Source organism: Scyliorhinus torazame, chromosome 1 (assembly GCF_047496885.1).
Source record: "Scyliorhinus torazame isolate Kashiwa2021f chromosome 1, sScyTor2.1, whole genome shotgun sequence".
In the NCBI taxonomy this organism is placed as follows: Eukaryota; Metazoa; Chordata; class Chondrichthyes; order Carcharhiniformes; family Scyliorhinidae; genus Scyliorhinus; species Scyliorhinus torazame.
In genome coordinates this window covers 335,267,477-335,281,405 of record NC_092707.1, presented here as the reverse complement: position 1 = coordinate 335,281,405, position 13,929 = coordinate 335,267,477, and the positions used below count along the sequence as shown (strand labels likewise).

General features: G+C 46.2%; 1 protein-coding gene across 1 annotated transcript in view; it reads left to right on the top strand.

Annotated features, from left to right (window-relative positions):
• ush2a (Usher syndrome 2A (autosomal recessive, mild)) overlaps positions 1-13,929 on the top strand; it is a 1,730,413-nt gene that overhangs the window by 1,435,918 nt on the left and 280,566 nt on the right. The window contains exon 56 of the mRNA XM_072506478.1: positions 10,858-11,012. Within this exon, the coding sequence (XP_072362579.1) occupies positions 10,858-11,012 (155 nt within the window). The remainder of the gene's footprint in view (positions 1-10,857; positions 11,013-13,929) is intronic.

The window sequence follows — 13,929 nt, the reverse complement described above, 5'->3', positions numbered from 1 at the left end:
GTGTAGATCTCTGGGCTCACCCTCGAGTGGAGAACTTGCAGTTTCTGGTCCTCCGTAGGTTCAGTCGTGGCCGTCCTGAGGTACCCTTTGAAGCACACCAGCCAGTGTTTGAAGGTTGCTGCTGAGTTTGCCACATGGAGGCTTAGTTGCAGACACTCCGGCTTGATTCGGAGCTCCATTCTTTAAAATCTAGTGCAATAAATTGATGCTCGATCATTAACTCCTGAGACATGATTGGAGACAATTGAAGGCTTTATTGCACTAGATCTTTCCCCCAGCAGCGCAGGTACAGGATGCGGCTGCTGGGGAAACACAGGCTCTTATACTCCGCATTACTGGGCAGAACCAGCAGGCAGGCTTCACCAATGAAAATAGCAGTCTCAGGTACCTCCCACACCAATGGTCTTACAGAATTATTCAGGGTACCGTAATACCCCTAATACCGACTACCACAGAGAGCATCCATGAAATTCGCACCAACCCTAGCCCCGCACCAATAGGACATGTTTGCGGACTCGCCAGTGAGGGGCACACTCCTCCTACGCTAACACATGCCACAATGTCGCTGATATCAAAAAAAGACAAGGACCTGACGGAATGTGGACCCATTTCACTGCTTAATGTAGATGCAAAGATACTCGCGAAAGTCCTGGCCAAGAGACTGGAGAACTGTGCACCAGAGGTGGTCACAGAGGACCAGGCTGGCTTTGTCAAGGGTAGGCAGCTCTCTGCGAACATCAGGCAACTGCTGAATATAATAATGACCACTTCTAGGGAGAGAACACCAGATGTGATTGTCTCCCTGGATGCAGAAAAGGCCTTCGGCAGAGTCGAATGGAAGTACCTCATCAAGGTACTGGAGCGGTTTGGGCTGGGGACAGGATTCACCTTGTGGGTGAAGCTCTTGTACAATGCCCCAAGGTGAGTGTTTGGACCAACAACACCAGCTCTGAATACTTCCAGATGCACAGACGCACAAGGCAGGGATGCCCATTGTCCCCACTCTTGTTCACCCTGGCAATCGAACCATTGGCGATCGCTCTGCAAAAAGCTAGAAGGATATACAAAGAAGGGGCATGGAACCCAGAGTGTCGCACTATGCAGATGACCTGCTCATCCACGTCTCAGACCCACAGAATGGCCTGAAAGCAGTAATGCCACTTTTGAAAGAGTTTGGAGCCTTCTCAGGCTACAAACTCAACTTGGGCAAGCGCAAGGCGTTCTCAGTGAACCCGAATGGGGGAGGGACAGAGATGGAGGGACTACCATTCATACCAGCCCAAAATAAATTCTGCTACATGGAGATCCAGATAGCCCATGACTGGACACAGATCCACAAGTGGAACCTGACCAGTCTGGCGGAGGAAGTAAAAATGGACCTACAGAGGTGGGACGCACTCCTTGGCGGGGAGAGTGCAGACGATCAAAATGGAAGTACTGCCAAGGTTCTTCTTCCTGTTAAGATCCATACTGATCTTCATCCCCAAGGCCTATTTCCACAAAGTAGGCAAAATGATTATGGCGTTTGTGTGTGTTTGGGGGGTAGGAACCAGAGAATCCCTATGTCAACACTGCAAAGAAGGAAAAACATGGGCGGTCTAGCCTTGCCAAATCTACAGTATTACCACTGGGTGGCCACAGCCGAGAGGGTGAGGGGATGGATACAAGAGCCAAACATGGATTGGGTGAGGCTGGAAGAATCCTCGTGCAAGGGAACGACCCTCCGAGCACGCGCCATGACAGCGTTCCCAATCCCCTCATCAAAGTAAACATCCAGCCCAGTGGTAGCCAGATTGAAGACGTGGAACTAAATGAGGCAACAATTCGGACTAATCGAGATGTCCCCCATGGCCCCCATCTGCTGTAACCACAAATTCCCGCCAGCCATGCTCAACATCACCTTTAAAAAATGGAGGCATGTCAGGGGGACACTAGACGTTAGGGACCTTCACACAAGGGACAGACTCGCGACCTTGAACAAGCTAATGGAGGACTTGGATCTGCTGACGGGACAGGAGCTCAGGCACCTCCAAATTATACACTTTCTCCGCAAGGAGACGGCAAGGTACCCCATGGCCCCGAGAGACTCTCTCCTAGAGGAACTAATCAACACGGACAATAAGGAAGGGGGAACTGTGGGAACATATATGGACGGTTACTGGACAGGACAAAACTACCGCTGGACGAAGCTAGATGGAAATGGGAGGATGAGTTGGGGACGGAAGTGGGTTGTGAACTCTGGAGCGAAGCAATGATTAATGAGAACGGTGCCAGGGAGGCCCAGCCAACCACACCCACATGCCCCAGACTTGTCAGTTTCTGGACAGCCTTCTTCAAATTTCTCCACCTTGAGAAGATCACGTACACCATCCGAGGGTTGGACAAGGTCCTTCACAAAGTTTGGTGGCCATTCATCAGCCTGTTCCAAGACCTGTTCGAGGCAAACAGCGATTAGGATGGGGGGTGGGTAAGAGAGAGAGAATGACAAGGTACGCACAAGAGAAAGGGGCAGAGTGGGGGGAGGAAGGAAGGGAGGGGAACCCAAAGGATACACAAGATGAAGCACTGGGGGAGAAGGGGAGGAGGGGAAGGGCCATGCAGCCCCCCCCACCTCCCAACACTAAACAATTTTTTTAAAGCCCAGCGGAAAGAAACGGAGCACAATACTCAGCACCCACGGAGACGGCAGCACCACGAGGGGAACTGAGCTACCAATGAGGGAAGGGGAGCGGGGGGGGGGGGGGAACCTCAAGTAAAAACTGTTTGAAATAAGACACAAACCTGGTTGTAAATATCAGATACATTTGAGCTGTTACTGTCTAAAGACTGGAAATACTGGTAAAAATATATTTTTTAACTAAGCATAGGCAGTCTCTTAAAGCTCTCAAAGCTGGAAGGTCAATCAGAAACCTTCCAATTTGAAAGCAGCAGGGCACCCTGGCAGGTAAACAGGTAAATGAGGGAGAATGAACCTCAATAAAATATGTTTTATGCAGCCAGGCCATAATGTGTGTGTGTGTGTGGGGGGGGCGGGGGGGGGGGGGGGGGGGGGGGGGGGAGAGATTGCGGGGGGGGGGGGGGGGGGTGCAGACACGGTGGTGCGAGGGCTGGTAGGGATTCTGCGTGTTCACCTCCGCAGGTTAGCCTGGGGCTGCACCCAGGCAGAATAGGCCTCGAGACGTTTTAGAGGGAGAATCTGGTGGAGTGAGTGTTAATGGAGCTGCACACATCCAGGCAAGTGGAGCATATTCCTCACACTCCTAACTTGTGCCTTGTAGATGATGAACAGTCAAGAGTTGGATTAATCGCCGCAGAATTCCAGCCTCTGCCCTGCTCTTGTTACCCCAGTATTTATGTGACTCGTCCAGTTTAGTTTCTGGTCAATGGTAACTCGCAGAATATTGATAATGGGGCATTCAGCCCTGGTAATGCCATTGAAAGTCAAGTTAGATTTTCTCTTCTTCGAGATGGTTATTGCCTGTGGCATGAATGTTACTTGCCACTTAGCAACCTAAGTCTGAATATTGTCCAGGTCTTGATGCTTATGGACACGGACTGCTTGAGTATCTGAGAAATCAAGAACGGTGCTGAACATTGTGCAACCATCATCAAACATCCCCACTTCTGGCCTTATGATGAAGCAGCTGAAGATGGTTGGGCCTAAGACACTACCCTGAGGAACTCCTGTGGTAATATCCTGGAGTGGAGATGATTCATCTCCAATAGCCACAACCATCTCCCTTTTTTAAAATTCATCCATGGGATGTGGGCGTTGCTGCGTGGGCCAGCATTTATTTCCCATCCCTGAGGGCAATTAAGAGTCAACCACATTGCTGTGGGTCTGGAGTCACATGCAGGTCAGACCAGATAAGGACGACAGATTTCCTTCCCTAAAGGACATTAGTGAGCCAGATAGGTTTTTACAACAATCGACAATGGGTTCATGGTCACCTTTAGACTTCTAATTCCTGATTTTTATTGAATTCAAATTTCACCATTTGCCATGGCGGGATTCGAACCCAGGTCCCCAGAGCATGACTTTGGGTCTCTGGATTACTAGCCCAGTGACAATACCACTACACCACTGCCTCCCCTTCCTTTGTGCCAGGTATGATTCCAACCAGTAGACAATCTTACCCCTGATTCCCATTGACTCGTTTTGCTGATGTTCCATGATGCCACACCCAGTCAAATGCTGCCAATCACTGTCACCTCAGCTCTTTGAGTTCTGCTCTTTTGATCAAGCTTGGACCAAGGTCGGAGCTTAGTGGCCCTGGCAGGACCCAAACTGAGCATCAGTGAGCAGATTACTTCTGAGGAAGTACTGATTGATAGGATTCCTTCATAACCCCTTCACAACTCATGGGGTGGTAATTGGTCGGTTGGATTTGTCTTGCTTTTTGTGTACAGGACGTACATGGGCAGTTTTCCATATTTCCAGGGAGATGCCAGTGTTGCAGCTTGGAAGTGGAACAACTTGGCATGGACACAGCTGGTTTTGGAGCGCAGGTTTCAATAATATTACTGGAATGTTGTTAGGGCCCGAAGTCCTTACAGTATCTCGTGCCTTGGTATCATGTGGAGTGAGCTGAATTGGCTGAAGACTGGCATGTGTGATGCTGGGGACCTCAAGAGGAGGCCAAGATGGATTATGCACTCTGGCTGAAGATTTTTGTCAATTCCCCAGCCTTGTCTTTTGGTCTGTTGTGATGTGATTCCTCCTAGGATGGAGATAATTGTGGGGCCTCCTCCTCCAGTTAGTTGTTTAACTGTCTGCTATAATTCACAACTAGGTGTGGCAGGACTGCAGACCTTAGACTTGATCTCAAAGAGAAAATGCTGGAAAATCTCAGCAGGTCTGGCAGCATCTGTAGGGAGAGGACAGGAGCTAACGTTTTGAGTCCAGATGACCCTTTGTCAAAGCCTGATCTGATCTGTTGATTGTGGGATCAATTAGCACTGGCTATCATATGCTGCTTTCTGGCTTGCAAGTAATCCTGTGCTGTAGCTTCACCAGGTTAACGTCTCAGTTTTGGGTATGCCTGGTGCTGCTCCTGGAAACACACTCCTACACTCTTCATTGAACCAGGGTTGATCACTTGCCTTGGTTGTAATGGGAGACTGGGGGGTATGCCAGGATTACAGATTGTGGTTGAATACAATTGTGCTGATACTGATGGCCCACAATACTTCATGGATGCCCAGTTTTGAGTTGCTGGATCAGTTCAAAATCATTTAGCATGGCGGTAGTGCCACACAACACGATGGAGCGTGTCCACAAGGACTATACTGTAGTCCCTCCTACCAATACTGCCATGGAAAGATCCATTTGCAGCAGGTAGATTGGCAAGGGCAAGTTAACGTAGGCTTTTTCCTCTTATTGGTTGCTTGACCATCTGCTGCAGACCAAGTCGACCAGCTATGCCCTTTAGCATTCAACCAGCTCAGTCTGTAGTGATACTGCAAGTCATTCCTGGTGATGGACATTGAAGTCCCCATCCAGAGTATATTCTGTGCCCTTGCCACCCTCATGCTTTCTCCAAGTGGTCTTCAACATAGAGGAGTACTGATTCATCAGCAGAGGTGGTAACCAGCAGGAGGTTTGCTTGCCTGTATTTGACCTGATGCCATGAGACTCAATGCGGTCCAAAGTTGATGCTGAGAACTCCTAGAGCAGCTCCATCCCAATGGTACACCACTTTGCTGCCACCTCTAGTTGTTGGTGGAAGGGATTATTATCTGTAAGGTATGATTATGTGCCTATGACTGGGTCAGGCTGTTACTGGTCTGTGAGTCAGCTCCCCAATGTCTTCACAAGCCCCCAGATGTTAGTAAAGAGAATTTGCAGGGTCAATGGGGCTGGATTTGCTATTGTCATTCCTGTGTCTAGGTTAATGCTGGATGATCCATCCAGCTTCATCCGCTTTTGAAGGTTTTGGAGTGGGTTTGATACAATTGGGTGGCTTGCTAGGCCATTTCAGAGGGCATTTGAGAGTCAACATTTCCACTCTGCAGTCACCTCCCTCTATAGAAGTTGAACATAACTTGCTTGTTTTTGTGCTCTATTAATAAAACCCAGGATGCTGTATGCTTTATTAGCTGTGCTTTCAACCTGTCCTTCCATGTTCAATGACTTATGCATGTATGCTGCTGATGTGACGTACATTGACTTCCGTAAGGTGTTTGATTAAATGCCTCACAGCACCAGGGACCCGGGTCCGATTCCTGCTTGCACACCTCCTTTAGAAATTGTACCTTTTATTTTATATTGTCTCTCTGCATTCTTCCTACCAAAGTGAATCACTTTGCACATCCCTGCCCATTCCACTAATCTGCCTATGTCTTTTTGAAGTATCCCCCTCACAGTTCAAAGTACTTCCAAGCTTTGGATAACACAATTTTGAAATTGTGCCCTGTACAGCAAGCTGTCTCTCTCCTAACCTTTTCTTACAATGCATAAGTCAGACTTTCATTTGTTTCTGTAGCTAACCATTCCTGGAACAGGTCACTGTTGCCAGGAGCTTATATCTTATTGGGTACCACATCAAGCACAGCCACACTCACACACACAGACAAACTGAGGGGTAATTTGATGTAGCCAATCCACCAAACCTGCACATCTTTGGTCTGTGGGTGGAAACTAGAACACCAGTCAAAAGCCCACACAGACACGGGGCGAACGTGCAAACACCACACAGCCAGACCCCAGGCCAAAATCGGACCTGGGTGCCTGGTGTTGTGAGGCATTTAATCAAACACCTTTTGGATGTCCATGTACACCACATCAGCAGCATTACTCTCAACAATCCTCTGTTTTCTCTTCAAATAAAAACAAGCCAGGTAAACAAAATTTCCCCTTAGCAAATCTGTGCTGGCTTTCCTTAATTAATCCAAATTTACCCAAGTGACTGTTAATTTTGACCCAAAATGACCTAGAAAATTCCCCACCACCGAGGTTAAACTAGCAGGCCTGTTGCTGGCTTATCTTTATACCCCATTTTTGAACAAGGTCTTAACATCTGCAATTATCCAGTTCTCCGGCATCACTCCTGAGTCCAACGAATTCTAGAAGATCAATGCCAGTGCTGCCTCAGTTTCCACTCTCACTCCCATCAGTATGCTTAGATGCATCTCATCTGGCCCTAGTGCCTTATAAACTTTAAGTACAGACTGCCTCTCAAATACCTCCTGCTAATCAATATTACATTTTCAAGTCTCTGAAATAACCTTCTCTTTCAGCATTATCTGTGCAGCATCTTCCTTGGTAAAGACAGATGCAAAGTATTCATTTACTACCTCAGACATGTCCCCTACTCCTTTTCAGTCCCTAACAGCTCCTCCTCTTACCACCTTTTTACTCTTCATTGACATTTGAAATACTTTTGGATTCCTTTTTATGTTCGCTACCAGTTTCCGTTCATAATCTCTTGTTTGCTTCTCTCAATTTTTTCAATTCCCAAGAAACTTTTTAATTCATCCTGGTTTTAGGTTGTATTAGCCAACAACTCGGATAAGCACACTTTTGCTTCTTCATCTTCATCTCTTTCGTCATTCAGGGATCTCTAGATGTGTTTGCCATACCTTTCCCTTTTTGGTGCCACTGGTCATGGAGGTGACGGTGAGGTAACCTCTTGACATCTGCATGGCTTTCTAAGCCATTTCAAAGGGCAGTAAGGAGTCAGTGAGATTGCTACGATCCTGGATCCACGTGTAAGGAGGACAGATTCCCTTTCCTAAAGGGCGTTAGTGAACCAGATGGATGTTTGCAACAATTCATTAGTTTCATGGTCCCCATTGCTGATTCTAGTTTTTACTCCAGATTTAAACAATTAATCAGCCCGCATGACCTAGGGCCTAGTGAGGTGCTTATGTGGCAAATTAATGGCCAACTAAGTGCCTCGTGTTGCCTCTGCTGCTTTTTCCCCATGCGAGATGCGTAGCGCAGCTGTTTTAATTGTGCAAGCTGACAGAAGTGAGAGTGGAAATTGCGGAGGCGCTGGCAGTAATTTTCTAACCTTGCTTAGACTCAGGGGTGGTGCCAGAAGACTAGAGAATTGCAAATTTTATACGCTTTTTCAAAAAGGGATGTAAAGATAAGCCAGCAACTACAAGGCAGGTAGTTTATCCTCAGTATGGGGAAACTGGAAACGAATATTGAGTCAAAATTAAGAGTCGCTTTGGTAAATGCAGGTTAATTAAGGAAAGCCAGCACAGATCTGTCGAGGGCAAATTTGTCTGGCAAGTGTAGGGGGACCTCCTTTGGTGATCCCCTGTTCCCATTGAAGACACACCCGCACAACGACATACCCACCCCCTTTCCTCTTAAATCTGGTGCTCTCCCCACTGCTATCCAGGCCCTGTTGATACCCCTGGCTTACCTGAAGTCCGCTTTCCTTGATCTGTTCTTTGGGTTTTTGCAATAGTCCCAGCAGTTGCCACAACTCAAAACTGGTGCTGCTGAGACAATAGAGTTGTCTAAGGTGGGACGTCCTCCCCAGGGGTGGAATTCTTACCCTGAGCCAATTAATGCCCTACTGAGTAGTAAATGGCTACGGGATGGCTGTTATAAGCATGGTGCGCCATTCCCCGCCAACTCTTCAGGTGGTGGAGACCCCGGCATCCAGAAAGTGCTGTACAATGTATTGGGAGGAAAGAATGAATCAGACTGCTTTTGCAAATAATGCTACATGTAAGCAACAATGAGTTTATTCAGCAGCGGTTGGGGGAGAAAGTTTCAGTAGAAGTGGGGTGGGTTAAGGGAGGGTGTGACCTTATTGCAGCGTGCTTCAGATGGGCACAGGGGACCGGCAAACCTTGAAAAGTTGTACAATCATGCAGTTCTAAAAAAGATTTTCATCAAGTTCCATTCTGAACAGAACATAAGGAAAAACCTGTCAATGTTTAATGCAGGGGAAGAAATATTTGTGAAAATGTGAAAGGTTAGGCAGTAAAATTGTTTGTCAGGGTCCCAAAAACAGTGCGGGAGAAAGGAATACAAAGAGGGGAAAGATAAAAACTCTCATGGTTATCAAAGTCTTTTTGAAATCTCAGATTGGGAACAATATTTTAAACAGATGTGGCAATTATTTTGATAATCATATCGCATTCGCGTGAGGTTCTCTCTCTTTTGCTGCCACTTTGGCAGAAACATGGAGGAGAGGAATTTTGTTGTTTTTCTGGAATTTCTGCTGAAAATCCAACAATCTAAGAGCTTTCCACAAAAGATTGCAAGTGATTTTTTTATTGGTTCAAATTATACATTCACTATAAATCAATCAGGGCATGAGCTAGAGCTAGAGAAAGATATATAGCATATATATGTCTATATGGCAGGATTTTAACTTGCATCTACATGCATCGAGTTAAAATCGAGCCCATAGATTTTCTCTGTTTCATGAAAACAGACCTCTTTTCATCCAAATGTGTTAAGATTTATTACCAGAAGTAAATTTTAAGTGAGTTCACAAAGTTCTCTTACTGTACACAAGAGAAGCCAAGTTGTAGATTGAACTAAGAAATCTTTCACCTTATTATTGAATACAGTACTCGATTGATTCAAACCAAGCTTAACCTAATTTAGTCCGCTTTCAGCGAGATTGGAGAAACATGACCATCCAGTTCAGGTCACAGGAGGGTTCAATTGTGACCATTCTGGATCATTTTGCTGTATGAGTAGATACGGGGCATTGTGAGGCGACTCCCACTGCACCATATCTACGTGCACAATAGCATAAATGGTAAGATGCTCAGGCACTCAGATCACTTTTGGGAACGACCGTTGCCACCGAATTTGAGAAGTTATTTACAGCGGAATCAAATTCAGAACATCAGTACTGGGCATCATTAGGAAGGACCAGCTGAAGCATGCATCCGACCCAGGAGCCAGGGGAGTGATTACTGCACAACATAGACACATCTATTTGTATTTCAGAATAGGCTGCAAAAAGCTGGAGCATGCACAGAATGCATTCTTCAGTCTTTGCTGATATCATAAAATTGGAAGCAGCGGACGAGAAACCGTTGTAACTCTTTAATGCACCATAATGAGGTAAGAACCCGGGCCTGGTACTGTTGTATTATGCCCACTTTAAGCCATTGGTTTAAATAAAAGAAAGCTCTGTACATTGATGATCATGGCTACTCTCATAAGTTATGGCTGCAGTGACAAGAGGCTCTTTTGTGTAAATTACCAGTTTTCAACACGTGAAAAAAAACTTTGCTAATGACTTGGCAACCACATAAATCATATGAGTGGGTACCATTGGTGTGACCTAAACACAATCAGTATTCCTCGCTTAAAATGTGTGAAACAGAACTTCTGACTTGCGGAAGACAAATTTGTAGCACATTCTGCAAAATTGGCATTTCTGAATCATAACAGGTATTCGAGTACAAAAATCAAATCAAATTTGAAGGAAGAGCTGCAATTACTTCATTTGATTAGTGACAGGGAAGGATCAATTATACTATTATTTGCTTAGCAACACCAAATAACTGATGATGGCATCATCAGAGGAGGAACAATAAATTTTCAAAATTATTATGACCTCATTTGTTCAGCTAGCATTCAGGCCTCACTATAAAATGGCACCAGGCCAGCTTGTTCATTACTGGCCCCAGGATGCAAGAAATGCCGTTATTTAGTCCGCGGCCCACAGAGTGGCTCTATTTTTAATGGAACTGTTTGCAGAAGAGTAAAAAAGGTACTAAGAATGACAAAAGGCAGAGATATATTTAAAAGCTGACTGAATAATAGCTGGCTTGGAGCAGATTTACAGGGTATTGCATGCTTTCAAGAGTTGCCTTTCAGCTGATTTGTTGCTTTTTGCACCTAAACAGTATCTCTCATTGAACTAGGCATTATCATACATTACATTGTTCTACGCGATGGGACTGAGCATTTTCGTGGGACAGACTTCAGTTTCACAGATGCTGGAGGAATTCAGCCATACCAGGAATACACCTACCAACTGAGAGCTTGCACAATTGCTCGGTGTGCAGACAGCAGCAAGGTGGGTGTGCTGCACATAACGCTTTGAAGGTCATATTAAACTCTGCGGTCTATTTATTAATGTACTAATTTCTGCTTTATCAATAATAATAGTCACTGAACATTTCCTACTCCTGCCCTCCTAAACACCAGGGGCGGGGTTCTTCATCGGCTGATGCCGGAATCGGGAAACACGATTGGGCGGAGAATCGGTTTTGACGCCGAAATTGTGGCAGGGGCCGATTTCACGCCAAATCGCAATTCTCCGGTGCCTCGACAACGGCATCAATGCGTTCCAGAACGCACGTACAGTAAATGCCATTGGCATATCATTAGCAGGCCTGACCCAGTATTCTCCGGGGCCTCCACAATGCTCTGCCTCTGATGGGCCGAATTTCCGACGGCAAGGTTCACTTGTGCTTTTAAAAATCGTGAAACAGGTGCTGTGGCTGCTGAGGGCGAGGGGGGATATGGAAAGTGTCCAACATCACCCTAGTTTGCTGACAGTTGTGCCATTGGCCGGGGGGAAAGTGGGGGCGGTCAGGAGGTGGGCTTTGGGGTCGGGGTGGACAGGCACAGTACACCATTGCCGCGGCCTGCCCACTGTGAACTTAGGGCCACAGGTCATGATGGTGACACCCCCACGCCACCCCCCTAAATGCCCTCTGGCACCAGCCGACCCATCAGCGGGATGGGCGTGCTCCAACGCAACCAGTGCATCTTGTTGGCTGGGATTAGTGTGCATGGGGAATGTAATGTGTAGATGCGGCTGCAGCTTGTCAGCCTCCCGAGTGTCAATCACAGACTGGGCGAATCCCGCACCGTTTCTCATTGGAATTGATTGTGTTCCACGGTAGCTGAATCAACCCAGGTGCAGCGCCAGCTTTGCTGTCGTGGAAGTCCACGAATCCTGCCCCGGAGGCAGCACTTAGTCTCAGGAATTAAGAATCCCACTGCAGATATGACATTTTACGGGTGTGGTCTACCTGCTAGCTATCCCCGAAAAGCAGTGTGCCACAGCACAAGATAAAAGCAAATTACTGCGGAATCTGAAATTAAAAGAGAAAGTGCTGGAAAGTCTCAGCAGGTCTGACAGCATCTGTCCGGAGAGAAAAGAGCTAATGTTTCGAGTCCAGATGACCCTTTATCAAAGCTAAAAGACATAGAAAGTGGGAGATATTTATACTGTAGAGTGAAGGAATGAAAGATGCGTCATAGCCACAGAAACCAAGGGAAAAGAGTGTTGATAGCCACAGAAACCTAGGGAAAAGAGTGCTAATGGCACTCTTCAACAGATTCAGATGAATAGCTCTACCCCACCTCGACCCCTTTGCTTTCATTCCATTTCATTGTCACTGTCTTTTACCATTTATTTCTATTTTGTCTTTCTTTGTATATATATTCCCCCCCCTATCTTATCCCCCTTTTCCTTACTTTTTCTCCCCTTTCTCTCTCTCCCACCCATGTCCCCCCCTCCCCTCACATCTACATTGGTGATGTGGAGCTGCCGGTGTTGGACATCTACATCTGTCACAGCTTACCCTCTGATCTTAGTTTGTCTGCTGTCTGGCCTTTCACACCTTTTGTTCTCTCTGGGGTTGGTTGAGTGGCATGAGCGGGCATTGAGTTGGCATGGGGGGGTATGAGTAGCCAGGGGAGTGGCAGTGAATTTGAGTTGGTTTGAGTGGTAAGAGCAAGTAGGCTAAATGGTTTTCGTTATAACTGGGACAAGTCCCAGAGAACAGGTGAACCTTCTAACAAGCTTGATGGCACCAAATTATCACCTCAGTTTACGTCATCTACTTTCTGGTCAACCCATCTGTTTTCTTCAACATTAGTCCTTTAACTTGGTATTCCAATTTAAAAAGGCAATCAGCCCACCTGCACTTTCAAAATTAAAAAGGTTGTCATATGTGGAAATTGTAAATATGATATAATAATGTCTCAGAATAATAACATAGGAGGTGCAAGTTATATTGTGACATCAAGCTTGTCTTCAGCCTAATAAAGGTCATCAAAATGAGACATTAATGTTTCTCTCCGTGGATTCTGCCTGACCTGCTGAGGATTTTCAGCATTGTTTGTTTAAATGTATATCAGCCGTTCAGTTTTGGGATTCTCAGATGACTTTTTATGTGGCTGTAAATATATATTTTGGGGGTATTATACAGATATAAATATCTTCAAGAGACCATAATTCAGAATGGCTTGTATTATTTCATGAGATCATATTTCGCTGATATTACTTGACAAGGGCAGCATGGTAGCACAGTGGTTAGCACTGTTGCTTCACAGCAGCAGGGACCTAGGTTCGATTCCCAGCTTGGATCACTGTCTGTGCGGAGTCTGCACGCTCTCCCCGTGTCTGCGTGGGTTTCCTCCACGTGCTCCGGTTTCCTCCCACAAGTCCCGAAAGACGTGCTTGTTAGGTGATTTGGACATTCTGAATTCTTCCTCAGTGTACCTGCACAGGCGCCAGAGTGTGGCAACTAAGGGTATTTTTATTGTAACTTCATGTTCATAGAATTTACAATGCAGAAGGGGGCCATCCGGTCCATCGAGTCTGCACCGGCCCTTGGAAAGAGCACCCTATTTAAGTCCACATCTCTGCCCTATCCCTGTAATCCAGTAACCCCACCTAACCTTTTCTTTTTTGGGGGGGGACACTAAGAGCAATTTAGCATGGCCAATCCACCTAACCTGCACATCTTTGGACTGTGGGAGGAAACCTGAGCAATCGGAGGAAACCCACGCAGACACGGGGAGAACGTTCAGACTCCGCACAGACACTGATCCAAGACGGACATCGAACCTGGGACCCTGGAGCTGTTCAGCAACAGTGCTAACCATTGTGCTACCGTGCCTCCCCTAATGTTAATGTAAACCTACTTGTGATACTAATAAAGATTATTATTATAATTGATAAACTGCGCCATCAA